This window comes from Triturus cristatus, chromosome 12 (assembly GCF_964204655.1).
Source record: "Triturus cristatus chromosome 12, aTriCri1.1, whole genome shotgun sequence".
Classification (NCBI taxonomy): domain Eukaryota; kingdom Metazoa; phylum Chordata; class Amphibia; order Caudata; family Salamandridae; genus Triturus; species Triturus cristatus.
The window spans coordinates 298,695,905-298,723,494 of NC_140595.1; the positions used below are offsets into that span (position 1 = coordinate 298,695,905).

At 44.3% G+C, this 27,590-nt stretch overlaps 1 protein-coding gene across 3 annotated transcripts in view; it reads right to left on the reverse strand.

Annotated features, from left to right (window-relative positions):
• LOC146775920 (anillin-like) overlaps nt 1–27,590 on the reverse strand; it is a 284,167-nt gene that overhangs the window by 55,335 nt on the left and 201,242 nt on the right. For all 3 annotated transcript variants that reach the window (XM_085639582.1, XM_085639581.1, XM_085639580.1), the window contains exons 16-17: nt 16,272–16,320; nt 15,850–15,903 (exon numbers count right to left, since the gene is read on the reverse strand). In XM_085639582.1, the coding sequence (XP_085495708.1) occupies nt 15,850–15,903; nt 16,272–16,320 (103 nt within the window). The remainder of the gene's footprint in view (nt 1–15,849; nt 15,904–16,271; nt 16,321–27,590) is intronic.

Here is a 27,590-nt window from a genome sequence, read left to right on the forward strand (position 1 = left end):
TGTGAGACCATTTGCTGACTGAGTGTGTACAACAAATGCTTTACACTGTCCTCTGATACTGCCTTACTGCTCGACCAAGCTACCACTTTAGAGAGTAAGGTTATATCTAACTTTAGCCTCTGCCAAGCCTCTGGGGACTGTGGACTCTGTACACCCTGTACCCATTTGGGAAACAGTATATACAGAGCCACTTTCTCACAGAAGGGAAAAGAGGAGTAATGCCTTTCAAGAATCTGGGGACTTGAAAAGGGAAGGTTTATCTGGAAGCCGTAAAAAGGCTGAAATGACCGAAAGATAGCCCTTGATAGTGCCCAGAGCAGAGCCCTGCTGGGCCAAAGAAAGGAGGAATAGAAGGACCTCTGAAAGAGGAGCAGAAAGGGGATCCACAGCCTTTGCTGTACACCATGCCACAAACTTATTCCACCGGCAGGCGTATACCGTCTTAGTGGAGGGACGCCTGGCTGACAAGATTAAGTCACAAACTTCGGGAGGCAGGTCAAGAGACGTCAACTGCCACCACTCAATCTCCACGCGAGGAGGAGGAGGCTGGACAGTTTCGGTGGAGGACCGTCCCCTGCTATTGCGACAGAAAATCCTCCCGAAGAGGCAGTCGGATCAGGGGATCGATAACCATGCTGAGTAGCTCAGAATACCATACACTTCGAGCCCAGTCCGGAGCCACAAGAATGACTTAGGCCCGGTCGCGCTTGATCTTCTTCAGCACTCTGGGTAGAAGTGGTATAGGCGGAAAGGCGTATAGTGGACCGCAACTCCACTCACGACGAAAAGAGTCGCCTAGCGAGTGCCACCTTGTAAATTCCAACGCGCAGAACTGACGACATTGCGCGTTCTCTTCAGTGGTGAATAGATCTAACAAAGGCTCTCCCCACTGCTGAAAGGGACCTTGCGCCACATCAGAGTTCAGACGCCATTCGTGATCCATCATGCACTGGCGGCTGAGTTTGTACGCCCGGGCGTTCAGAGAACCTGCCAAGTGTTGAACCACCAGGGAAATGCCCTGATGTTCCAGCCATGTCCAGAGGCGCAGAGCCTCCCGACATAGGGTTCACGACCCCACCCCGCCCTGTTTGTTGCAGTACAACATGGTGGTGGTGTCTGTGAACACCAGCACTACTTTCCCCTTGACAGAGGGAAGGACTGCCTTCAGTGCAAGTCAGATCGCCCAAAGATCCAGAAGGTTGATACCCGAAGCTCCAGAAGGTTGATATGGAGCCGGGACTTCGCCGGAGACCAGAGTCCTCTGATCTCCGCCTCTCCCACGTGGCCTCCCCAGCCCAGGAAGGACGCGTCCATCACAACTGTATTCCGGCTGGGGAAGGGAGACGGATCTGCCATTGACACAATTACAATTCATGAGCCACCACTGCAATTGTCGTGCAGTGCCCTCCGAGATCTGGACGTGATCGGACAGGCTGCCCTGATGCTGTGCCCACTGGAACTTCAGGTCCCACTGCAGAGCCCGCATATGCCATCTGGCATGATCCGCTAACAGGACGCAGGAGGCCATCAGGCCCAGTAGCCAGAGGGTCATCCTTACCGAAACCCGGGAGAGAGGCTGAAAGATCGGAATCATCGCTGCTCGGGAGGATAAACCCGAAACTGCACCGAGTCCAGAACCGCTCTGATGAAGAGGAGCTTCTGAGAGGGAACCAGGTGCGACTTCGGCGCGTTGATGGAGAACCCCAGCAAGTGCTGGAGTTTGGCCGTAGTCAGGAGGTGGGAGACGACTGCCTGGGATGAGCCCGCCTTCAACAACCAGTCGTCGAGATTGGGATAGACAGGAACCCCTGATCGGCGCAGATGAGCTGCGACCACCGCCATCACTTTCGTGAACACCCGAGGGGCGCTGGTAAGGCCAAAGGGGAGCATGGTGAACTGAAAGTGCTCGTGGCCTACCGTGAACCGCAGGTAACGCCGGTGGGCTGGCAGGACGGGGATATGAAAGCAAGCGTCCTGCAAGTCCAACGCTACCATCCAGTCTTGCGGGTCTAGGGCAGACAAGACCTGAGCAAGTGTGAGCATCTTGAACTTCTCCTTCCGGAGGAAGCGACTGACGTTCCGGAGGTCTAAGATAGGACGCAGGGCCTTGTCCTTTTTGGGGACCAGAAAGTGGTGGGAGTAACACCCACAACCTACTCCTGGCCCAGGAACGCGCTCGATGGCTCCCTTGGCCAAGAGGGCCATGAATTCCTGTTGAAGAAGCACAAGATGGTCCCCCGACATGCGGTGGTACTGAGGTGGCATGGCTGGAGGGGGAGTCTCGAAGGGGAGGGAATAGCCCTTTCGGACAATTTGCAGCACCCACATGCCCGAGGTGATGTTGCGCCAGTGGGGGAGATGATGGCGAATCCTGCCGCCCACTGGCATTGGATGGGCCTGAAAGCAGCTTTGCAGCGGATGCTGCGGGGGTGGAGGTGGACTGACCCGCCCGCTGGCCCCCAGAACCGCCTCGACAGTTCCCACGTCCGCGCTGAGGATGTTGCTGCGCAGGCCTGTGGCTCTGGAACTAACGTGTTGGGGCACTCCTTCCGTGGCCACACAAAAGGAGCGAAAAGCAGAAGGCGGAGGCGGGAGAGTGGCCGACCGGCCCAAGGACTTGGCCATAGCCGGCGAGTCCGCAATACGCTCCAACGCACTATCCCCCTCATTGCCAAAGAGGCGAATGCCATCAAAGGGCATGTCCATCAAAGTGTTCTGGACATCCCCTGAGAAGCCAATTGTCCTCAGCCAGTCGTGGCGCCGAAGCGCCACCATCATGGAAATCGCCCTGCCCAGCGAGTCCGCGGTATCAAGCCCACAACGAATAGTGAACTTTGCTGCATCTCTTCCAGCTGCAATAGCTTGGGAGAGTACTGTCCGTGCTTCCTCCGGACAGTTATGCAGCACCTGTGCAACCGTATACCACAGAGAGTGGGAATAACGGCACAAGAGGCATACGGTGTTCACTGACCGCAGCCCTAAGCTGGCAGAAGAAAACACCTTTGTGCCAAGCTGCTCCAGTTTCTTGGATTCCCTAGCCAGGGGTGAGGAAGGGAACACGCTCTGGGAAGCTTGGATAAGCAAGCTCTCGGGAGTGGGGTATTGGGAGAGAAAGAGGGGGTTGCCCAGAGCCGGGCGATAGCAGCGGGCCACGTTCCGGTTCACAGGAGCCCCTGTGTTGGGCCTGGACCAAGAGCCCAAAAGGATATCAGAAAGTGTGTCATTAAAAGGCAGCAAGGGCTCCGAAGAGGTTGCCGCCGGCTGAAGCACTTCTGTCAGGAGGTTAGTCCTAACAGCCACCGTAGGAAGTTCGAGGTGGAGGGCCTCGGCTGCCCTACGTACTAACACTGCGTAACTGGCTTCCTCCTCCGTAGACACGGTAGGAGACAGCATGCCAAGGTCAGGTGAGGTGTCAAGACCACTGGCCTCCCCCAAATCCTCTGCCCAGTACGGATCATAATCAGACTTATGTGAGAGGGTCCTCAGACCCCTCCCAGTTCTCCCGTTCCTCAGAAGTCTGCGAAACAGGCTGAAAATAAGGAGGACGACGGACATAGGGGAAAAAGGGCCCCATCGGTGTCGGGATTGGTGCCGCACGGCGTAGATCCGGCACCGTGTCCAGGCTGAAACTGGGGACGACGTCGTCTTGAGGAGCAGGCCACGTTGGAGGTGGTGCCAGTGGGGTAGACGGCGGTGGAGGGTTTACAAAATCAACCGGGGTCGAATCCCGGGGGGTCCTGAGCCGGCGATGGAAGGACAGGACCCCCGGTCGGGCACGCGGGGCCCGTAGGAGCCCCGGCGGGACCCGACGGCCCATAGAGTCGGGTCATAGCAGCAAGAAACTCTTGCACCTGAGCAGGCGTCGCCGACGGACCAGGAAAGGGTGGGTAGGCCGGCAGCGACGTCGCAGGCTCCGCCGGAGCCGCAGGGATGGCACCACCCGCACCCTCAGTAGCAACGGTCAAAAAATGACTGGATCTGCGCTTGCTGGCACGGAAAAAGAAAGAACTGACGTGTGGGCGCGTCTAAGTAGCTCCAGCAACTTCATCCCGGCACCGCCAACGACGCATGCAGAGCCGCACGACGATACCTACCGACGTGCAGGGGTACTGCTGACGAAAACTTTCTAGATCCAGTCTGACGCCGGGGATAATTCTAAGGTACGGAATCTATCACTACGTGTTTCTTTCAGATCCCCGATTTACAAATGGTACAGTGTAGTGGCCTCGATACGGTTCATATTTTAGATCATCGACGCCAGGGAGGGGCTAGAGTGACTTTCCAGTCTAGGGTGATTCCTAACCTAATACTCTTAAACAGTGAAACTACGATGTCGTGGTAATGAAGTCCTTGTTCCCCGAAAGGTCAGACTTCTTATAACATTTTCACGTAGTTCTAAGGGTCTTAATGACCAACTTAAACGCCATTTCAACCTCTCTCCAGCAGAAATTCCTTTTTTGGAGGGACACACAAAAATGCAAGTGTGTTTTTAAAAAAAGGTGGTCGTAAAGTCTCACTATTTTCAGAGAGAAACAGTTACAGACTCTAGATGAAGTCAACAGAAAATGGAGTTGGGAGGCTGGGGCTCTCAATTCCAATAGCTCTACTGGGCTGAGGATTATGAATTATCTAATTTCTTGGAATGCAGCCGGCTTAAACATGAACAAAAATTTTTTTTATTTTTGAAAGACCAGAAAGCAGATATAATATGTATTCAAGAATCCTGGATAGTAAAGAAAGGGGCTACAGAGGATTATACTCTGTAACCGCCCTGCATTTTCGGTGGATAGAGGGCATGTGAAAGGATGCATGGCCATATTGCTACGATCCAATTCCAGTTGGGTGCATTAAGGTTTTTTCCATATCTAATTTAATTCAGGCGGTCAAGATCGTTTTTAAAAAGGACCAAGAAAATATAAGCTCCGTTAATTGTAAATGCTTACATCCCCCCTCTCACTCTCCATTACTAAAAGACCGGTTTGCTTTTTTTTTCCACCATTATGCTAAGACCGGAGTGCTCTCATTTAGTATTGTTGGGTGATTTGAATGCAAAAGTCTCCACTCACTGCAGAGGGCTGTTTTTGAATGGCTTGAAAGAGGAAGCTTTAAAAATAGCCCCCTGCAATACTTCCAAAAAACTGTTGGGTAGACAAAAGGCTTGAGGATTGCAGAATTAATAATTGCTAATGGGCGATTAGAAAATGACATTCCAGCTAAAGCTTCACATAAATCGCCCACTGGTGGCACTATTATTGATTTAATTTTTTCAGCTATTTTTAACAGCTTGTCATAGATGGAAGTCCAAGAAAACCCTCAAAAATAGAAGAGACATTGACAATCTTGATAGATCAGCAGCAAACATTAATAGGAGCCAAGCAGCCTTTTCCGTCAGACCCATTGACATCAAACGATAGTTGTATGAATACACTGGTCTCCACGTGTAAAGCAATTAGTCTACCAACATGGCAGAGACCGCAATTTAACCCAGTAATACTTCTAAATAGGGAAATAAATAGATTAGTTTAGTCTCAATTTTAGAATTTCTCTCTTGAATCAAGTACATATATTAAATTTACTGAAGAGGAAAATATCAAGGAAAAAACACCTGTTAAGAATAGAAAGATTACAATTCGGTCCAACTAAAAGAGGCGACCTCAAGGAATGACGCTAAAATATTTTGGATATTACCAGTACTAGGGTAATATCCCTCTCAATTGCCATTTAAGAAGAAGACTGTAAAACTTATCTTGAAGATCTTAGTCAGCCAGCCTTAACTTGCCGTGGTCATCTTTTTTTATAATCAAATTACCCAGATTGCCAGAACCTAACTTCTTTTCCTCAATGGAGGAGATTGTAGGTCTCATTAAGAGAATGAGACCATCTAGAGCAATGGGTCCAGACGAAATCCCTAAGACTATAATAAAAATTAAATAAAAGACCCTAATTTGTGGGCTACTTCTCTTTCTCCTCTTTCACTTGAGCTACAACCAGGGGAAGATTACCTACTCCTGGTCCGGTAGCATTTTAATACCACTTTAAAAAAAAAAAGAAAAAGACATCTCCTGGGTAACTACCGTCAAATAGTCCCTCTAGATGCAATAGAGAAAATATTTGCACGTGGTATTTTAGATCACCTCACTGAAAGGGTAGTAGAGGAGAAAGCTCTCCCTATTGAGCAAGCAGGATTTAGAAAAAATCATTGCACTTCAACATCTAAAACTGATTGAGAAGTACACTTATCCGAGGGTCAAATGTATATGTAGCATTTACAGATTTTGACAAGGTAGATCTGCTGACACTTCGGAAAAAAAAACAAAAAATGGGAGTGCCCCCCCCCCCCCCCCCCTCTATCACTAATATTCGCCCTACATTCACATACATGGTGTCAAGTGCTTTTGGGAGGAGAGAGAGGCCTATTGGTCGTAATAACAAAAAATGGCTTGAAGCAAGGCTGTTTGTTAGCCGCACTACTCTTTTCACTATATGTAGCGGACCCTCCTAAATGCTTTGCTCCTCAGGAGGGTAATGCTCCAAAGATTGGTGGTCGTCCTTTCCCTGGTCTGATGTACGCAGACTATATTGTAATTATGGATTTAACTCCCATTGGGCTGAATAAGAAACGGTCATTTCAGAAATATACAACAGTACAATATCTGAAGATAAATGTCTCCAAGAGTAAGCTACTAATTAAAAAAAGATAGAAAGAGCAGAAGGAATTTTATATTAGATTGGAAAATTGACATTGAGAAACTTGAGATTGTAGATTCTTATCCTTATATGGGGAAGTTACGTCTGTATCTCACGCTAATGGGCTACGTGCACTTTATAATGAAATGGGCCAAAGGCATTGCTTGCATTTTTTAAATAAAAGCTTCTCCAACACTACTATACAGTATAGAATCCATCCAAATAAAAATAGGACTTCTTGATAAGATAGAAGGCCAAATTATGCGCAATGTAATTTTAATACTACAGTTCCAACTCCAGCTAGGGTCCAAAAACTGAATCGATTCCTAAAGGTCTCCTCCTATGCAGGGCATGCGCGCTGCATAGGAGAGACCTAAAAGGGACTTTTCTTCACAAGATACAAATTATGCGCAATGTAATTTTAATACTACAGTTCAAACTCCAGCTACCAACAACCAGATAGCAACAAAGCTGGTTTGTTCAAGGATTAGTCAAAGTGATTCGGTGGGGAGATCAGCTGAAGAATACCTAACAAAATACAATAAAGGGTCTTTTTGAATCAGGAAATCTTTAGCATAAAAACAGCTAAATACACCTTCTTTAAAGATGTTACTTTTGCACTGAATCATTTTGAAATACAAGAGGAGCTACTGATTTCTCTTCCATGGTTGGAACTGAATGTCTTCAAAAGTACTAGTTGTAACATAGGTTTCCTGAGAGATTTTAAGTATTGTAGGTCTAAGAAACGACTGAAGATGATATCCGTATCAAGTAACCCAAGAGCTGCTCAAAAGTATCTAGCCCGGAACTTGGACCATGGTGGTCGCCGTTTGATAATTTTATTCTGTATCAAATTACTCCAGCTAAATGATATTACAGCAAATTGCTCTACCCCAACGATAACCGGAAAATACTGTAGTTGTGTAATTTGGACACAAGACCTTAATCACATTTTGTCTGCCCAATTTTGTTGCCACACCGTCTTCGGTTGCTTCGGCCAATGTTCATACACGATAATATTAAAACTAGCAGCAGCTCATTAGTTTTTTTTAACCCAAAGAATGAAATCTGTACAAAATTATTAATTTTTTAAGGTGTTCTTGAATCTGTTTTTAACTGCTTAGTGTATAACCCCATGATAGTAGGGAGACTATAGGTCTGCTCACGGTGGTTGCAGATACATATTATGTCAGCAAGTACTTTTTTTATGCTCTGGGGAAAGTTTGCCGCACATATCTTGTCCTGCTAACGAGGAGTGGATTTATTCATTTAAGGTCTGATCGCTGTTCTTTACAATGACCCAAAGAAACAGCTTTAGTAGGTGGTAAACTCGGAGGCTAATTAAAGATTTTGTGAACATCTGTCACAGACCAAATGTTTTCTTGGGACATTTTTTGCACTCAAATCATGCTGCTAGGTGGTGCGATCTATTTGCATAAATTGTAATCTTTTATGAATTATCCATATAATGACAGTTGACAAGCGTATTTGATTTGATTTCTCTTTATGTGGTAAAGGTTTTAAATAAAGTCAATGTTTTATCTGGTTGTAATAGAGACCAACATTGGGTATAGTCTGTTCTATCTCGCTACTAATGGAGAGTGTATTTAATTGTGTAACTATGCTGTTTTGAGTACTGATTTTAGGCCTATTTGTTTTCTATCATTACCCGAAGAAATATCTTTAAGAGTCTGTAAATCCTGTGGCTAAGTGTAGATTTTTTCACAATAGCCGCAGACTATCTTTTCCTTGGAACAAGTTTGTACCTAAATTTTACTGCTAGGAGGTTTGGTCCATTTGCTCAAATTGTAATCTTTTATGAACCGTCCATATATTAATAGGGGAGAGGATGTAGCCTAATGGCTAGGGCATTCGATCTCAAATCTGGGGAACCGGGGTCGAATCTCTGCAATGAATCTCAACATCCCATGATTCTGGGCAAATCACTTAATATCCCTGTGCCTAAAATAAATGAATGTGTCCTTGTGTAATGCAACTTGTGCTCATGTAAAGCGCTCCGATACCCGATACCTTTTGGTGAAGTTCACGCTATATAAAACTCCAGTAAAAAAATACCAATTAATGTGTATATTTCATTCGATTTATTTGATGCGGTAACGGTTTTGAATATATAACTAATGTTATTATCTGGGTATATTAGACCCCAACATGGTGTATATTCTATCTTTTTTTTCTCTGTTAAAGGAGAGTCGACCTTTTAGATTTCGTACTCCTAAGCACTGACTTTAGATCTGTTTGCCGGTTTGTTATTTTTGGCCAAAGAAATAGCTTTAGCAGATTTAAAACCCTGCAGTACTGTAAAGATTTGGTTACAAAAGTTCTTAAAGTCGGCTGCTAGGATGTCTGGTCCATTTGCTTAAATTGTACTCTTATGAATTGTGCACATAAGGAAGTTTGTTATACCAATTAACGTATGTACTGAGATTGATTTGATGTGGTAAAGGTTTTAAATATATAATTACAATTTTTATCTGGATATAATTGAAACTCATTATGTGCACACCTTTTCATTTTTTACCGTGGACCTCATTAGAGATCCAAATCTTAATAGAATTGAATTGACCAGCTACAATTAAATAACTATTTTTTAAAACGTTATGAAAAATCGAATGCAGTTGTGAACCCGAATTTGTAATAAACATTAAGGAAATTAACATTTTCCCTGCCTATAGTTTCTGGACACTAATTTGCATTTGCTTTTCAACTTCTCCCCGCCAGTAATTAGCATCAGGTACAAACAGGGTGTGCAATTCTTCCCAGGAGCTATACAATAGGGCACAGTGATTGACAGGTCGACCAGTATGGGCAGAGACGACACTTGGTACCTCACATAATATGCAGGGTGGGAACTGTGGGCCTCCTTTTCGACATAGCATCACATCCAGCTAAATAAGTCTGCTGTGGTCTACATACAACACTTGTGGGAACAGGAAAGGAAGAAAACAGGATGCTAGGACAATTCTTGTGTATTCAAGTTTGATTGCCAAAAATCACCACTTTTGTCCTACCAGGCTTCTGTCTCTGGGTTTATTGGGTGTACAGTTGATGACTTAAACTGGATTATAGTATTTTCATTTAGTAACTTTATTCGGAAAAAGCATATCCATCAAAGACAAAATAGTATAATCAATAAAACACAGAACTTTAGTATTAGGTGTGGTGGACACTAGAATTACCATAGTACACCCCCCACCAACACCTAAGTTGAGTATGGCAGAAGACTAGCCATCTTGAAAAACACTCTAAGTGGGTAGGATTAGCTCTGGTAACTTAACTCGCTGGTTAGGGTATGCTCAGGAGTCATTCCCACCCAATAGCTCTCCCAGGCATAAACGTGGCCTCTCGGGGCATCCACCTTAAAATACACCTGGACCAGAGGAAGATCAAAAGATGAAATGATGGAACCTGCTGTCTTTGGCCTGAGATGAGTCCTGAAAAACAGGTCCTGATCACCTTTGTATCCAGGACAAAGAAGTGAACTTCAAAGGTCATAAGGCTGACCTCCTGTTCAAGCTACAGGGATATCACAAACTACAAGAAGCCTTTCATGCAACTTGTCTGCTGAACAAAGGAAACATGATCTGGACTGGATCCCGCTAGGGGTCTGACTGACACCCTGTGACTCCCCAAGTATCTACCCACAGGTGCTGGGGGACTTTAGAAAATAATTTACTTTGTGGATTGGGATTTAAAGTTAGGAGGCAACATTTTAGACCAGGACAAACTTGGTTGTTACATTCAACCCACGCTCCATTTCAATCAGTTTCCAATTGTGCCTAGATACCAGTCTACCGCGACCATGTAACTATCATTGGCACTTAGTGCTTCTTGGAATTTTGGAGCTACCCCAATTTAAAGCAAAAAATAATAATATTTCCGGTTCCACTTCTTGGGTTTTTCATCATCATTTTTTTAAATTAAAGTTTACTCTTTATCCAATTTGGTTTGGGACTTATTGTTTGCATTTTGACTCAATTACTATTTTATACTGCATAAATGCTTTACACATTGCCGTCAGTTCAGCCTGCCTGCTATGTGCTATAGCTAGAAGGGGGTTGATCTTGGGTTAATTTAGTGACTTAAAAGGGTCACCCTGATATAGGTTGCGATTATTCCTTGAGGTGAGTAGTCACTCACCCAAATAAAAAAAAAATGTATCTAAGGGAGATTTACAATTTTTAAGCGATTTTCCTGTGATGCCAGTAACGTATTTTATTCCTGAAATACATAAGGGGACATCTCCAATACCTGGCCATTCGATTATTTCAACTAGGAATGGATCTCACAATATGTAGATTACTTCCTACAAGGATCTGTAATCAAACTGACATCATATATAAAAGATACTGGTGATTTTGTGAAGAAAATGTATGAAATACCCTGGGCAGAAGATTACAAGCTCATGACATTAGACATCACATTTCTTTACACCAGTATACAACATCATGATGGACTCTTTTGAACATTTTTTTTTTTTAAAGAGTTAGGCCTATACAACTCTATAACCACAACAGAATGATTTTAGCCATGATCAATTATTGTTTTAACAGTAAGTGTGTCATGTTTGATAAGGAAGTCTTTCAACAATTCACAGGGTTGGCTATGGGTGCCAACTTCTCCCCAGTTACGCGTCTACACGTGGGCTGGTGAGAGGAGCAGGTTCTTAAGGTGGAGTACAACGTGGAGTGGAATTAACATATATGCTGGTTCCGATCCATAGACTATGTTTTTGTTCTATGGAAGGGGACGGAAAAAAGTGCAGAATACTTGGTGATTCACATTAACGAGAATATTACAAGTTTGGAATTTGCAGCTAATATCAATGCATGTACTATTGATTTTCTAGATGTACAAATTTATGTTAACAAATTAGAATCCAGACTACATCGCAAATCCACTGCAGGAAATTCTACACTCTATGCATTTAGTATTCACCCCAAACATTTAATCAAAAGTATCCCCTATGGGGAGATGCTACGATTGCGCAGAATATGTAATCTTGACTCCGATTGGCTTCAATGTCAATCAGAGGCTTAACAACAATTTAGAGTGCAAGGCTACAGGGAGAGAAATATCGATAGAGCGAGAAAGTGAATGAAAAGTCTAGAGAATCTATTCTGTTTGAAGAATTGATAGACATGCAACAAACAGGATCTCTAAATTGTCACTGGGGTTAATACAACCAAATATGAAACACCAGTCAAACTCAGACCAGTGGATATAGAAAGGTTGTATACTTTTAGAACAGAATATGCAGTTTATGTGTTGGTGTGCACTTGTGGGCTTAGGTATGTGGGGAGTACCAAGCTACAAGTGCACGTAAGAATACTCCAACACTTGAGGGCCATTGTAAATACTGATCCTGCTTATTCGGTCACTTCAAAACTAATACATAACAATTGTTTGAAGTATTTTGTTATAGATGCAGTCCTGGTTTTAAAATGGTGGTAATAGAGAAAAACTACTGCGACAGTTGGAGACTAGGTATATTTTAGATCTAGATTCCAAAGCCCCGAATGGTCTTAATACCAGCAAAGAATTGCACAATTTTTTTATAATCATTGGTTTTATTTTTAGTTGTATAGGACTTCTACTACAGAATATCATGTGAACAATGACTAGATGTTATCATGAAGTACTTTGGATATCTTGAAAAAAAATATGTTTACAATATATAGAGCATGTACAGAAATAGCGGCCATTTATTCGTTGCACTTTAAAATTAAGCACTTTCTAAACACTAGGCACTCCGAGTGTTGACAGCGTGGCTATGTAAAGAAGGTAATGTTGATGAGCATTTGATGTATATAGGAGATATATGTTATTATTCATGCATTGTAGTTCTATATTGTTGGTACGCAATAATTTGATAGCAGGTTCATTGTGGTATCATAGCATGAGCAATATATTTTTTTCTGTCCAAATAATTAGAGAAGGTTTATTTATTGGAGAGCAAGCCCAATAATGGCTCAAATTTGTTAACCAGCTGATACACTATGAGATATTGTATACAAAGGAAGATTGAAACCAATACAGAATAGCTATGATGTAGTGTTATCAAGTAGATATACCATACCGATGCTAAAATGGAATTCAGTTTATTTGGTAATAAATGCTCCATATAGTAAGTGATGATTTTATCGTACAAACAATAAGTGGATGTTATTTAAATATAGACGGATTGGTATATTTTGTATCCAATATATGATTTATAAAATATTTATATAGTTATACATAATGCAAGTTCATAAAACTATTTTTGATCCGAGTCTTTCCTCAATGCCTCTAGCAGCTTTTGAGCTATTACGTGGTTTTGAGAAGTATAAAGTTAATTGAAAACACAGTGCGTATGTGAGTAAGGCCACTGTGTAACGGCAGAAACGCGTCATATGGACATCAGTGGTACATTGTAATAAAGAAGCACAAAGGAAAACTGGAGTCTGTGCCTGGCTGTTTAATTGCGGCGAGTACGGGATTGGAGGTGATAGATATTTATATATAAAAGTTTCAGTGCGCCATCCATCATCTCCTTGGGTTTCCTTGGTTTGCCCTAAGTTGGCAGGGTATGCCCAGACGTGGGTCCCTTTTTCACTTTGCCACTGGATTCAAGCTAGCCTGGCTGATATGGGGTGTTAGCCCAAAACTGGTCCCAGGATGCTTGTTTACAGTCTAAGGAAGACCTGGCTTGACAGTACCAGCTGGACTGTTCCTATGAGGAACAGGGTCAAGACTGATTTGCATATGGCTGAATCTGACCTGGGGTAGCGAAGAGAGCTAAAGAACGATGATTGATTCAACCCAGATCTAATAATGATTGGCGAAAGTGTGTCTGAAAAGTTAAAGCGCTCCGTCCATCTTATTGTGTTTGCCCTAAGTTGGCAGGGTATGCACAGACAAGGTTCCTTGCTCTCTTTGCCACTGCATTCAAGCTAGTGCAGCTGATGGGGAGTGTTACCCTGAAACAGATCCCAGGATGCTTGTTAATGGTCTAGGATAAACCTGGCTTGGCAGTTCGGGCTGGACTGTTCCCATGAGGAACAGGCTCAAGACTGATTTGCTTATGGCTAGATCTGAAATGGGGTAGTGAAGTGAGCTAAAGAACTATGATGGATTCAACCCAGATCTGTGACTGCGGATGAGTGTCTGAAAAGTTTCAGGTCTCTATCCATCATCTCCTTGTGTTTGCTGTATCTCCATGACTCCTCTAGATGAGAATAGTAGGATGATGGAGAATCCCGCTTCAACATCTTATGCTTCTTTTTAGACTTTAACTTACCCAAAGATTTGGAGTGAGAAGATTATCTTTCATAGGACTGACCTCAAGAACTGGCGACTTCGACCATGAGTGGAAAACAGAGTAGAAATATGCATCAGAATAAGCCTGCAATTTCAAATGTATGCACACAATCCTAAAATGAGCAGTCCATTTGAGGATGAACAGTGAACGGTAGTTGGTGTGTACAAAGCTGAAAGCATCAACTCTAACTGGCATGCAGCTGGATTAATGCCATTAACTGTTCCTGGACCGGATGTGGGCTGGGATTATATTAGAAGGTACTTCAGACTCACACTGCCTGTTATGGCTCACCTGTCCAACAGCAGTCACAAAAACAAATCACACCCTGAAGGTAGGTGGTGGCAAATAGGAGAGCAGGAGTGAGATACAATAAACCACACACCACCGCAGTAAATCTAGTATGCCCTTATGGCTTGTGCTGAAAGACACTAAAAGAAAGCAATAAAAACGTATAATCGCAACCTTCTTTAGTAATGCATATAACTGGCAAAGAAAGGTGGAAGAGCGATTCAAAGAACAGAAGATTTCATCATCCTAAATTGTTGGGAATGGGCCAGGAGAACATATCGCCATAGAGTTAGTTCAAGTATTAAACCCATAAACTCTCTACACAATCGTAGATGAACAATTAAACAAGTAAATATTTAACACATCTGAAGCCATGGAAAAATTCCAGGGAACAATTGCAACTCCTAAACACAACAACCTAATTAGTGGAACCCACACAGACTGGTGCCTAAATACGGAGGCAAATTACCAGAACACCCACCTGTACAAACAACCCATAACAGAGTAATACATAACCTTGAAGAATAGGAAGAGTCCAGGCTCTCGTGACTGACAGCTGCTGAGCAGGGATGGGAACTAACAGAATTTAGCAAGTAAAGCGCTTTGCTTTACACTGTATATTAAAGTGCATGGCTTCTGCTTTTCTTCTTATCACCCACATCACCACTTCTGGAATACATACTTATTCTGCATCATTTCCGTAGCGCGCTGAGCTGACCTGCTCCGATTAAGTCATATTGCCAGAAGCCCCTGCAGGCAGAACACCAGCCAAAATAATGGACACAACTATTCTGCATGCACAACTCACACCCCAACAGGGGAGAAAGCCTGTAAACCCTGCACAGCAACCCAGACAAAACATTACATTTCTTGTCTCGCATACTTTGATTGGCCCTGGGCCAAATACCCTCCCTCAAACCCCCCCCCCACCCCATTCCCCAATATACACACACAGACAAAAAAAATGTAATCAATTCTAGGATCAACAATGATTGTGTTATCAAATAAACCATAATATTGGCACTACATAACACTGGTAAGCTTACTTACCCTTCGCTATGGGAATGCAATCTACATGAAAATTCAGGGACATGAATAGGTGCAAAAAGACATGCATGGCACAATCCTATTTATCCAAAGTGCTTAAGACTGTTTGTTAGCCCAAATAAAAGTGTCCTTTTAAATGACCACTAGGACAGCCCCAAATATAAAATAACCAAAGACCAGCAAGGTCTCAGCAATATGGCTGAAATAGTCAATCACAGCACAGTTAGTGACATGCTCAGCTACCAAACTGCAGACACACCATATATAAGGTAACATTTAAAATGTCTTATTTCCTCTGCTGGCAAATGGAAGCCTTACCAAATGTTACCTTTTTTACACTCTTAAAAATTAAAGTGCTGCCTTAAGCAGTTTCGATGTTATGTTAAATATGTAGGTTAGACTACAAGGACAACAGAAACGTATGGCCAGTTTTTAAGTCCAGAGACAAAGATGGACATCGATTCCTTTTAACCCAATCAGTCTCTCCTAAACTTTCTTGAAGATCTCACCTTGGATCTGACAGATTTGCGTTTCTCGACTGTTGGTGTAACTCCATTCTGTGCCTGAAATAATTAGAATATGAATTACCTTAGCTACCAGGTCCAACTGATTAATCGTATTGTTTACAGCCATCATGGAGATATGGGCAGAGTATTTCATTATAGTCAGAAAGAGGCACATACACAAATTGTAAAACCTTTGATTGCTAGTGTCTCAATCAACTAAGTAGCAGGAGACTGTTCTAATCCATTGTGGCAAGTAATTCAGTTAACATTAAACATTGGTATTTAGTCCCTCTCCAGGACTCAAGAAGGCAATCTATAAAAAATAACATCATAGGCATGGCCTCCGGGACTGCATACTACACTTGAATGAAAAAATAGCACTGGGACTCGAAGCTCAATTCACGTGATCCATCAACCATACTCACCAGGCTGTACACCTCAATGTCAATTTCAAAGGTAGAAGCAGCATCGTTCCTGCAAAAGGGTAAAGACGCATACATATAAAGATTGTAAACGAACACTCCCAACACTCTATTCCAAGACCAAACACAAGGCCAGCAAAGAGTCTCACAGCAGACAGGAACCAGACATGCTATTTCTGCAGACAGATTTAATAATCACCCGAGTTGTTAAATTGCATTCCTTAAGCATTTTAAGATCACTTAATGACACTGTACCAAAAGTTGGTTATCCGTTACGTCTAAACCCATATTTAAAACCCGACTATCGGAATACTTGGTTTTCTTAATCTTTACCCACTCTGAGTAGGCTTCAGAAACATCATGCTGAAGTACAAGACTCTAGTGAGAAAGAAAATGGATTACAAACCCAAAAATATGAAGTGCCCAGTTTGCCAAGTTTTAGCGAAATTGACCAACCGACCTGACTGACATTCAGACCTCTAGCAATTCCTAGTGCTGGTCAGATGCACAACCGCAGCCAAATGCTTAAAATAAATCTTCAGTTCAAGTGGTTAAGTAATAAAACTCTTCCAGAAGAGGAATTCCCCCCCTCAAACGACCATCACTGTTGAAGAAGCCAAAACATAGGACCAGAAGAAAACATTCCTTATCTTTGGTAACAATCTTTCTGGAGGATACTCTACCTACACATTCCTCGCCAGTTTTAAACTCCCAGGATGCCAGACTAGATTAAGAAACTTTTCCTAGTTTACCTGTGCCAGAGGAGATGCTGGCAGTAGCCCCTGGGTGACATCACTGGCGCGATATAGAACTCAGACGTTCGTTCCTTACCCATTTTCCCATGCCCTTCATGGCAGAAAAGGAAGCAAATGGTCAATCCTGGCAGCACAGTGCAACAACTAGTTTTGAACCTTTAATATATGGTGTCCTATAACCATTCTTCAGAATGGAGAGATGTGGGGGGGGGGGGGGGGGGATTGTGAGCAATCTGAAGGTAAGTAGAGGATTCAACAAGAAAATTAACAAAAAGGAAAGTCATTTTTTTCTTCAAATAAATTCTTCCAACTTTGGAATCTATGAAATAGATGAGGATTCTAATGTAGGGCCTCCTCCCAAGTGGTTGTGCTAAAGGAATGGTCTGACGAGGATATCCTAGTGACAACAAATGTGCAAAATGGCCATCCCAGCACACTACTAACAAAAGTAATAAGTAAATGGGTGAAGAGATGTCCATGTTGCCGTACAACAGCTGACACTGGGACACCCCTGGTAAGAGTGGATGTAGAAAACTTGGTGGTAGCAGGTGCACAGATTCCTTTTGGTTGTTCTTCTTTGGCTAGGTCAGAGCACATTTTGCTGAGGAATGATCCAACACAAAGCATTCTTCTTTACTGTCTTGCCCTTTTTGTGGTCTACATACTTCAACTGGTCAGCTGAGCTGTTCTCTGCAGTGCAGTTAATAAGTAACTGACAGACCGGGGTTCAGGCAGTATTGTCTCTTCTGCTCCTTAGTGGGGCATGGTGGAGGGTAGAAGGAAGGAAGGTTGATGGACTGATCCAGATGGAATGGGGTCCCCCCCTTTGGCAGTAAAGCCGCTTTAGTCTTCAGTTAATGTTAATGTTAAGGGCATTTCTAAAGCGTGAACCGTTACCCAAGGGTGTCCTAGCGCGAACTGCTTTCCTCTGGGCATTGAGGTGGAGGCACAATTAAAGATTAAAGAGGACCAGTTTGTCTGGGTAGTTTCTCATGAAAGACAGGCAGAGAGTGTCTGCAGCTCAGAGACATCTTGATGAGGCTATGGAAAGAGTCTTAAAGGTTAACAAGCATAACTGAGCCCCAATCTAAAATGTAAGGTAAAAATTCAAATCCCATTCGAGGTAGAACAGAAGGTGTAGGGACAAACATCTATCCCTTCAGAAATCTGATGACAATCAGACTTTAACGAAGAAGGCTGGACATGGAGGCAAATAAATGCAGAAAGATGCACAATAGCCCTTGACCATGCCCACTATACAACCCTGCTGCTCAGTGACAGGGCCAAGCACAGTACATTAGATAGATGTGTCTTTTCCTCTGTGCACGGTGTGACAAAACTGTTCCATCTCCTCGAGTAGATAGACTTTGTGGTGTGGCGATGAGCTAAAATAACATGGACCACCACTAGGAAGAAATAGGAGCTTATCCCCTCAATCTCGAGGCGTGAAAGTGGAGACTTTCAAGGCTGGAGTGCGGAACCATACCCTCTGACTAGAGGAAGAGATCCGTCCTGATGGATCAATGTAGCAGGGAACACAGGGAAAGTCGTGAGGTCTGCTTACCACACCCTCCTTGGCAATTAGAATGACCCGGGCCTGATCATGGTGAATCTTCATCAGAACCAGAGGAATCAAGGTATGGGAGGAAACATGTAGTGATGTGGAAACTCCACCTGTGAGAAACAGCCATCTTTCTTGCATGGTATGCCCCCACTTTTTGCTGAAGTACTTTGACTGAGTGTGCCCTGGGCTCCTGCCAATCAGGTGCCCAGGGCCTGTGTTCCTTCCCTAAAACTGCATTACAGCCTAAACCCAATTAGCATCTCTGCCCACAGGTCAGCCCCTGGTAAATGGTACCATAGGTACCCAGGGCACTGTGACAAGAGAAGGGCTGCAGCACTTATTGTGCCACCCTTAGAGGCCCTGTGTGTGTACACACACACACACACTTAGCAGGCTGAGTGTCTGGGTACAGAACTAAACAGTCGACAGGGCACACATCACACACTGCCCTGGCATACATCAGCCACCCCTCTAGCTGGGTGCCCTATGCCAGTGGTGTGGGCACAGGGGCATGAGCCCTGTACCCAGGTCCATTCCTGGGCACTGTAAGCGCAGTGCTGCCATTTAAGAGTATATGGTGCTGGGAGATCGACAACACGAACTCCACAGCACAATGATGGCTGCACTAGAGACTGGGAAGTTTGGTATCAAACTTCCCAGCACATTAAACCCACACTGATGCCAGTTTGAAATTTAATGTGCAATGCACGACAGAGGGCATCTTAGAGATGCCCCCTGAACCTAACCTACAATCCACGTCTGGTCTGAGGGGCTGCCACACAGCAGACATGTTGCTGGACCCCTGGGTAGCGGAGCCATCCGCTCTCCTGGGCCTGCAACAATGCACATCCTGGGTGAGGTGCTAGGTCTCCTCCCCCAGGATGGGCAGGGGAAGCTTCAAAGGCATTCCGTCTTTGTGAGCTTCCCAGGCCACTTGCTGTACTCAGCAACTGGCCCCTACCGGTTCTGACCCCCACTCTGGCGGGAAGACTGACCGGAAACCAAGAAAGGAAAGGGGGTGTGCCAGTCTCTGCCAACCCCACCCCTCGGGTGGCGGAGGCGAGGTGAAGCCCATCTCCGGGCTCTCGCCATTTAGAAGATGGGAAGCCCTACCCAATCAGGACTAGGCTACTTCCCCCCTCCCACAGGAGAGTGGCAGGATAGGGGGTGTACCCATTGGTCCCTGCCCTTTACCTACCTGTAACGCCCCTAAATCTAGTATTTAGGGGCCCCCTGAACCTTCCTTCCTCAGATTCCAGATTCTGAAAAAGCAAAGAAGAACAAGAGGAAAGAAGACCTGCCGTGCAGCTGCTAAGAAGAGGAAGACACCAACTGCTTTGGACCAGCCCTACCGGTCTGTCGACCCTCGAACCTGCTAAATCCTGGCACCTCCTGTGGCCAGCAACCTCACAAACCCCGGAGGACCCGGCTACCTTGTGACTGAGCATCTGGGACGCCCACGAGCAGTGGCTCTGCTCAAAGCAAGCATCTAACCCCTGGCATCAGCCCGGAACCGCGAACCCTGCACACTCTACACCCGCCAAGCCTGGCCTGTGCTGGAGTGGACAAAGACCCCGAGGACGTCCCCCCGGCGACAGTGACCCCGAATCCGGCACCCAAGGACCCCCCTTGATGCTCCTGACGACGCCTGCAGCCTCAGAACCAGGGACCCCCCAACCGCGATCAACAGAGGGTAAGATTTCCCGACACCAAAAGGCCCCCTGCACCTGACGCCCTGTGGCCCCCTGTGCCCGACTCCTGGGTACCTACCTATCCTCCAACTACCCAACTTATCTCCCGAAGTGGTGGTGGCACCTGAAGAATCTTCGTCTCCGAGCTTGCAGCCTTTGTTCGTCCTCGAGCTTTCTCATTACAATCCATTGAGCGCCCGACGGCTCAAAAGCACCCTGCATCCAGGCGCCCGAGCGGCCCAGGCAGTGGAACCTCTACTCCTACCTACATTTGCCCTGAGCAAGTGACCGGGAGCCCAGCTCCCACAGCCGCGAGGCCTGCTAGTCAGCAGCCACCAACCAAGGTCCCCCTGCCTCCTATAGGATAACATTGGGCCTAACTCCCTCTGCACCCGGCTGCCCCTGTGCCGCTGAGGGTCTAACAACTGTACCTACCGGACCCTGGGAGACCCCTGAGTCTGTGCCCAGAACCTTAACTCTGCCAGTCGAGTACTTACCCAAAAGCCGATAACTCACTTTTCTTCCATAGGGTAACATTGACTGGTTTTCTCTGAAATTTCTTTAAAGTGTGGAGTTTCTAAACTTTACAATATTCACCTAAAATCAACCGAGTAACGAAAACGGAAATACTCACCTGCTATTAGGAGAGATACCAGTGCTGGATCTTGGTGCCCAGCACTGACCCTGCAAAGTACTCACAACCGTACTTACCTCTACCTCAAATTTCTCCCATAGGAAATCATTGACTTTTTCTGTGAAATTTCTTCTGTGTCGATTTTTGCAAACTACAAATATTCTTTAAAAATCGTACCAACTGTGAAAACGTAATTACTTACCTGTTTTAGATAGATGTTCCAGTAGTGAGCATAGGAGCCCAGCACTGGATTACAAAAGTAACGAGAACATACTTTACCCGTAACTTGAATGTGTCGATTTTGCAGACTTATAAATATCGCCTGTATAACTTAAACGCAGTTTCTCAACTGCTTACAGGTGGTACACTAGTGCTAGATCTAGGATCCAACACTGACCTAGAAAAAGTAACCATAACCCCACTTACCTGCTAAGGGAATTTCGTTCCATAGGATAACATTGGTAATTTGATAAGAAAAAGTTTCCAAGTGTCAACTTTTAAAATAGCAAAATATTGCTTAAAAATCACAACAGTAACTAAAACGAATTTATTAACTTGTTTCCAAGAACTGTCCCAGAAATGAATCTAAGATCCAGTCCTGATGTTAGGAAAGTACTCTTAAAAGTAATCAATTGCATATAACTTAAAATTTCCATTGAGCTCAATGTTTTATTGTGTTGCCTATTGCAACAAACTAACTATTACCTGCAAAAGTCAATTGCCTATTGCAAAGTATTTAACTAAAGCATCTCATTCTGATAAAGTATATTTAGATACCTATTGTTGGTTCTAAACTAAAACAACCATATATTTGTTATACAAACCATTGGTCTAGAGTTCAGTTATTGAGCGTGTGAGACCCTTTGCTGACTAAGTGTGTACAACAAATGCTTTACACTGACCTCTGATACTGCCTTACTGCTCGACCAAGCTGCCACTTTAGAGAGCAAGGTTCTATCTAACTTATGCCTCTGCCAAACCTCTGGGGATTGTGGACTCTGTGCACACTGTACCCATTTGGGAACAGTATATACAGAGCCACTTTCTCACACCACCGAATCTGAAAGGTACCCCACTTCTGCCCCCTACCCCTTCTGCCCCCCCAATGCCCCCACCCAGGTACCCTGAAATGGAAAATGGGGGGGCGCAGTCCCATGGATTTTGTGTACTTTTAAAAATGGCAAAAAGATCCACCTGTTGAGTGCCTCATCACGCAAATAGGTTTTGGTTCACCTCTGGATGGAGGTGTCAATTGTGATCAGGAAGATATTGATTCAGGCTATTGGCTCTGATATTCAGAGAGCCATGCAGATGGCTGACGACTAGCCAGATTTCATATCGGAATGTCCAACTTCCGAGCCGCAACACTTCCTGACCGCCTCATCTCTTCCTTATGCTGTTGTATTGTCCATCAAGAGCTGGACAAATGAGCCACAAAAGGGAAAGAAGGGAGGTCTTCAGGGTTTGGTAAATTGCCAACAGTCGGATGTGAAAAACCTGCTCTTCAATAAACCAAAGGTCTCTGAACTGCAGTACTTGAACACACTCCCCATTGTAACCAAAGTAGAAAGGGACTTAAAACCCAGTACAAATAATGTTAAATAAATATAACAATTTCGACCAAGTAAATAAATATTTTGTTTAAAGTTAAAATATATGTAATTATTGAATAATTATATTTTAAAAACGTAATGAACTTGTTAAAAAATGACAAGTAATGTAAATTAATTCTACACATAAGTTAACATTTTATGCATTAAATAACATGTTAATAGGTGGGTTCTCGAACTATTTTAATATTACAATTTAAACATTTTCTTTATTTAAAACACTTAATTTAATGAGTTAATGTGCTGTAATAATTATCCAATTAGTTCCAGGATAATTATTTTCAATGGACAAAACAGATTTTGATGATGCAAACTGCCCGATTCGCAGAATCAGCTCGTTTGTAACCGCAAAAAAGTCTTTTAAAATGTACAAAACCCAAATTGCGATTCACTATTTGGTAGGGAAATGTTAATACCGATTTACAGTAGTGTGTATGAATGTTTACGGTCGCAAAACAATTTACTGACACCTCAGAGAAGGTGGCAACCATTCATATATGGGAAGGGGACCCCATGGGATACCTCTCCCTTTGTGAACGCGGATGCAAATATATTTTTTTAAAGCAGGTAGTGGTCACACAGACCACTGCAAAAACATTTTCTTTTCTTTCTGAACGCATTCTAGTTCTCTTTAAGGAAAACTGGCTGAACAAAAAAAAAAAGGGAAAAGTTAACTGCAACCTACCTTAATATTCAGTGCAACCCACTAAGTATCAAAGTATCACTGAATGAAACTGAATAGAATGTTAGTATCGAATAGTTTCTTACCGGTCGGTGTAGTTTTGAAACTTGAAGATCTTTCTGGATTCACTATGCTGTGCATTATTCCGCTGTCTGGTGGTTGGGTCCGGAATCCTAGTCTTTCTTTTGTCTTTTCTTTTTTTTTGTAGCCCAGGCGGGCGTCGACGTCCCACCATTTGGTGTACTTCTCGTGACGTCGGCATGCTTCCTGCGGAAGTCCCACCTTGGGGCGCCATCTTCGGTTTGTTTTTTTCTCCCTTTTTTTTTTTTGAACCCTAGGCGTTCTTTAGTATTTTCCTTTTTCAATGTATCCACTTTAAATATTCTTTTGTTCTTTTACTCTGTCCTGCCACCTTTCTCTCCTGCCTCATCTTTCTGGCGGAGGTGGGTGGGTTCGCTAGTGAATGCAGAAAGATCTTCAAGCTGCAAAACTACACCGACAGGTAAGAAACTAGTCGTTTTGCAGCGTAAATCTTTCTGGATTCACTATGCTGTGCATAGACTTTGTAGCGGTTTGTCATCTTTGTGGCGGCTGGGTGGAAGATGAGCGTTGGTCGTTGAATACATGTTGAAGCACCCTTTGCCCTACTTGTGCTTCCTTGTTCATTTTTATATCCACAAAGTAGTGCTTAGTGAACAAATGCACTGAAGCCCATGTTGCTGCCAGGCATATGTCTTGAATGGGTGTGTTTGCCAGAAAGGCAATCGTTGCTCCCTTCTTTCTTGTGGAGTGGGCCCGTGCCCCCTCCGTTAGCTCTTGCCCTGCCTGTTTGTGGCAGAATTGTATCGTTCGTGCGATCCATCGCGCGATGGTGCTTTTTGTTACTGGTCTACCCAGGAAGCTGGTTGCGAAAGACACAAAAAACTGCTTGGTTTTCCCTGTGCTCCTTTGTTCTCTCGATGTAGTGCATCACCGCTTTTCTAGCGTCTAGAGTGTGTAGTGCCCTCTCTGCGCTTGTGACTGGGTTTTGAAAGGAACTAGGTATTTGAATAGTTTGGTTCATATGGAATGCTGACACGACCTTAGGCATGAAGTGTGGGTCAGTCCTCATTACGACTCGGTCCTTGTGTATTTGGATGTAGGGCTCTTGCAGCGTTAACGCTTGCAGTTCCCTCACTCTGCACAGCGAGGTTATTGCTACCAGAAAGGCTGTTTTCATTGTCAGCATTTGTAGTGAGGCCTTGTGGATGGGCTCAAAGGGGGCCTTCATAAGTTCCATCAGGACTATGTTGAGGTTCCATGCCGGCGGCGGAATCCTCTGTGGTGGCGCTAACCTTTTTGCCCCTTCCAGGAATCTCTTTACTACTCGTGACGTAAAGAAACTTTCTCCCGTCTCACCTCGTGTGTAGGCCACAATCGCCGCTAGGTGGACTCTTAGCGAAGACGAACTTAGCTTGGCTTTCAGTAGATGCGTGAGGTATCCAAGCACCGTTGATTCCCTTGTCAACTTATTTTGCAGTTTATTTTTTCTGCACCACAGTGTGAACCTCTTCCATTTTTCCCCATAGCATTTCCGTGCGGTCGGTCTCCTTGCCTCCCGGAGCACTCGCATAGTGCTTTGGGGTAGCTTAAGGTGTGTGAACTCCATGTCTTCAGGAGCCATGCTGCTAGGCAGAGGCTCTCTGGTTCTGGGTGTAGAACTTCAGTTCTGCATGGAGAGTAAGTCTTTTCTTTTTGTGAACTTGTGTGGTGGCCCCTGTGCCATTTCCACTATTTGCGAGTACCATGTCTGTCTTGCCCACAGTGGTGCCACTAGGATCAGCGTCATGTTGCTGGTCCTGCACTTGTTGAGTACCCTGTGTATCAGTGGTATCGGTGGAAAAGCGTAGGCAAATGTTCTTGACCAACTTATCCATAGGGCATTCCCCTGGGATAGTTTTCCTGGTTGTCTGGATGCGAAGTTTTGGCATTTTGCATTCAGGTGTGTTGCAAACAGGTCTATTGTCTGTGTGCTCCACCTCTTGAATAGTTTTTGCGTTTCCTGCCCATTGAGTTGCCACTCGTGGGATGCTGAAGTCTGTCTGCTGAGCCAGTCTGCTTCTACATTGTCCTTCCCCGTTAGGTGTATGGCCAGCAGGTCTATTTTGAGCGTGATGGTCCATCTCCAAATTTCCTGTGCCAGGTTGGACAGGGAGAACAATTCTGTCCCTCCCTGCTTGTTTATGTAGAACATAGTTGTAGTATTGTCAGTTTGTATCAACACCCTTTGGTTGTACAGTTTTTTCTGGAAGGCCTTCAGTGCTAGCAGTACGGTCTTTAATTCCAGATAGTTGATGTGTCTGACCGCATCTGCTGGAGTCCACAGACCCCTCACTCTGAGCTTGTTCATATGTGCTCCCCATCCTATCTGGGATGCGTCTGTGGTGTTGGTCACTGTTGGGCTTGGTGGTGTTAAGCAGACCCTCCAGGATTTCGCGGTTTGCCGCGAAATCGGCACTTTTGTAAAAATGCCGCGATTTTTACAAAAGTGCCCGCGAAATCGGCACTTTTGTAAAAATGCCGCCATTTTTACAAAAGTACTACACTCGTCAAACGTTTATTGCTTACTCGGAAACACATGAGCACATCAAAGTATGTATTTCAGTGTCAGCACATTTCCAGTTCATGTGCTGTTTGAAAGAAATGCTTCATTCTACCGTCTGTGGCCTAAACCTTCAACCGCTGCTTAAATTAGAAGTCAGACGAGATCAATACAGTTTTGTTTCACTGATCAAGAGAAACTCTTATAAACATAATAGCGCCTCACCTGCCAACTCCCATCATCATCAGGCGGGAGAAGAAAACAAATGAAGCCATCCCTGGCCAGACACCTCAATGCCAGAGAAATGGTTGTCAAAGGCCTCGGAGAGCGCGAGGCGCCTCGAGATTTCCCCTCAGAGCAGCGCGAGGCACAAATGTTCCTAACCCTGCCTGATAATCAGTCAAAGAACATTTTCATTCCAGTGAATTCTAAATGGGTTAAAAATGGGAAACAATAATGTGTACTCAGCGTGGAAAAAAACCCTTCGAGATATCGGAACGAAGACCGTGCCAATTATCTAAAAACTATGAATATTTCCTTTGTCCGGCTCTTCCGGTTATCTGTCGCCGCAGCTGCGTTTTTAATTTGGAGAATTTGAACATGTGGAAAAGGCCATGGTTGCCTATCTAGCGCTGCTGATGAATGTGACACCTTTGATCATTTTTAAAGGAAATTTACACCGTGTCTGTCAGATTTTCACAAAAAGGAAAAAAAAGCAGTAAAATGCAAAGGCTACAAAGAGCATGTTGAGAATATTGCACTGAGCTTGTTATTGGCTTTCTGGCATGCATTCGTTTTTCTGCACTCTTCTCACGTGCATCTCATTCCATTTGAAAACTGACAGAGCACTCGGTCTGCTTAAATTGAAAATGTATCTTTTCTGAATCAAAATTACAGTGAAAATTGCTCCATGCTCACCGAAGCACAACAAATTCTGTAACAATAATGAGCATTATGTCAATCGTAAAATTCATCCAGAAACAAATACACAAGATACATGCCTATTTCAAAGTACTAGAATGTTGCTAAGCTTCTGAACATTTCTGATAAGCTATCATCATTTCGTTATTCGCATAGAGACATTGACATGGAATTTGGACAAAGACGCCATTTTAACTTAATCCGATCGCAGGATCGTGTCACCTGTAAGTGTGTAGGTGTCTTTCTTTTTGGGCACACGAGGCACGCGGCGGGCCCTGGGGGGCATAATTTTTTTTGTAATCACATATATGTAGCCTTGAAGCCAAACACAGTCTCTACATTGTAAATAAACCAAATCTACATCGCTTCATGTTGTTAAATACTTCAAAAAACGAAGATATCTGTGTTTGTTGTAGGAAAAACTGCAAACTAAAATGCCGCAAAATTGCCGCTAAATTTCCATATTTGTGCCGCTAAATTTCCATATTTGTGCCGCTAAATTTGCTAATCCATGCCGCTATATCCTGGGGGGTCTGGTTAAGGGCTTCCCTATTGTTATGTTCTTCCTGTTCAACCATGCTATCTCTTCTTGCACTGCGTGCGTTACAACCACTAGATCCTCCCAACTTCCGTTTGCTTGTGACCATTGCTGTTGCAGCCATTCCTGGAATGGTCTCATGTGCAGGCGTACATTGGGAACTAGGTGAATGCATGACGCCATCATCCCCATGATCTTGCTCGCTGTTCTCACTGTCAGAGCTCGCCCCTTCTGGTAGAGGCGCGTCTCCTTCAGCAGGGCTAGTGTCCTCTTCTCGCTGGGCATCACCGTTTTCTTTACGGTGTTGATCTGCGCCCCCAGGAAGATCTTCACTTGTTCTGGTTCC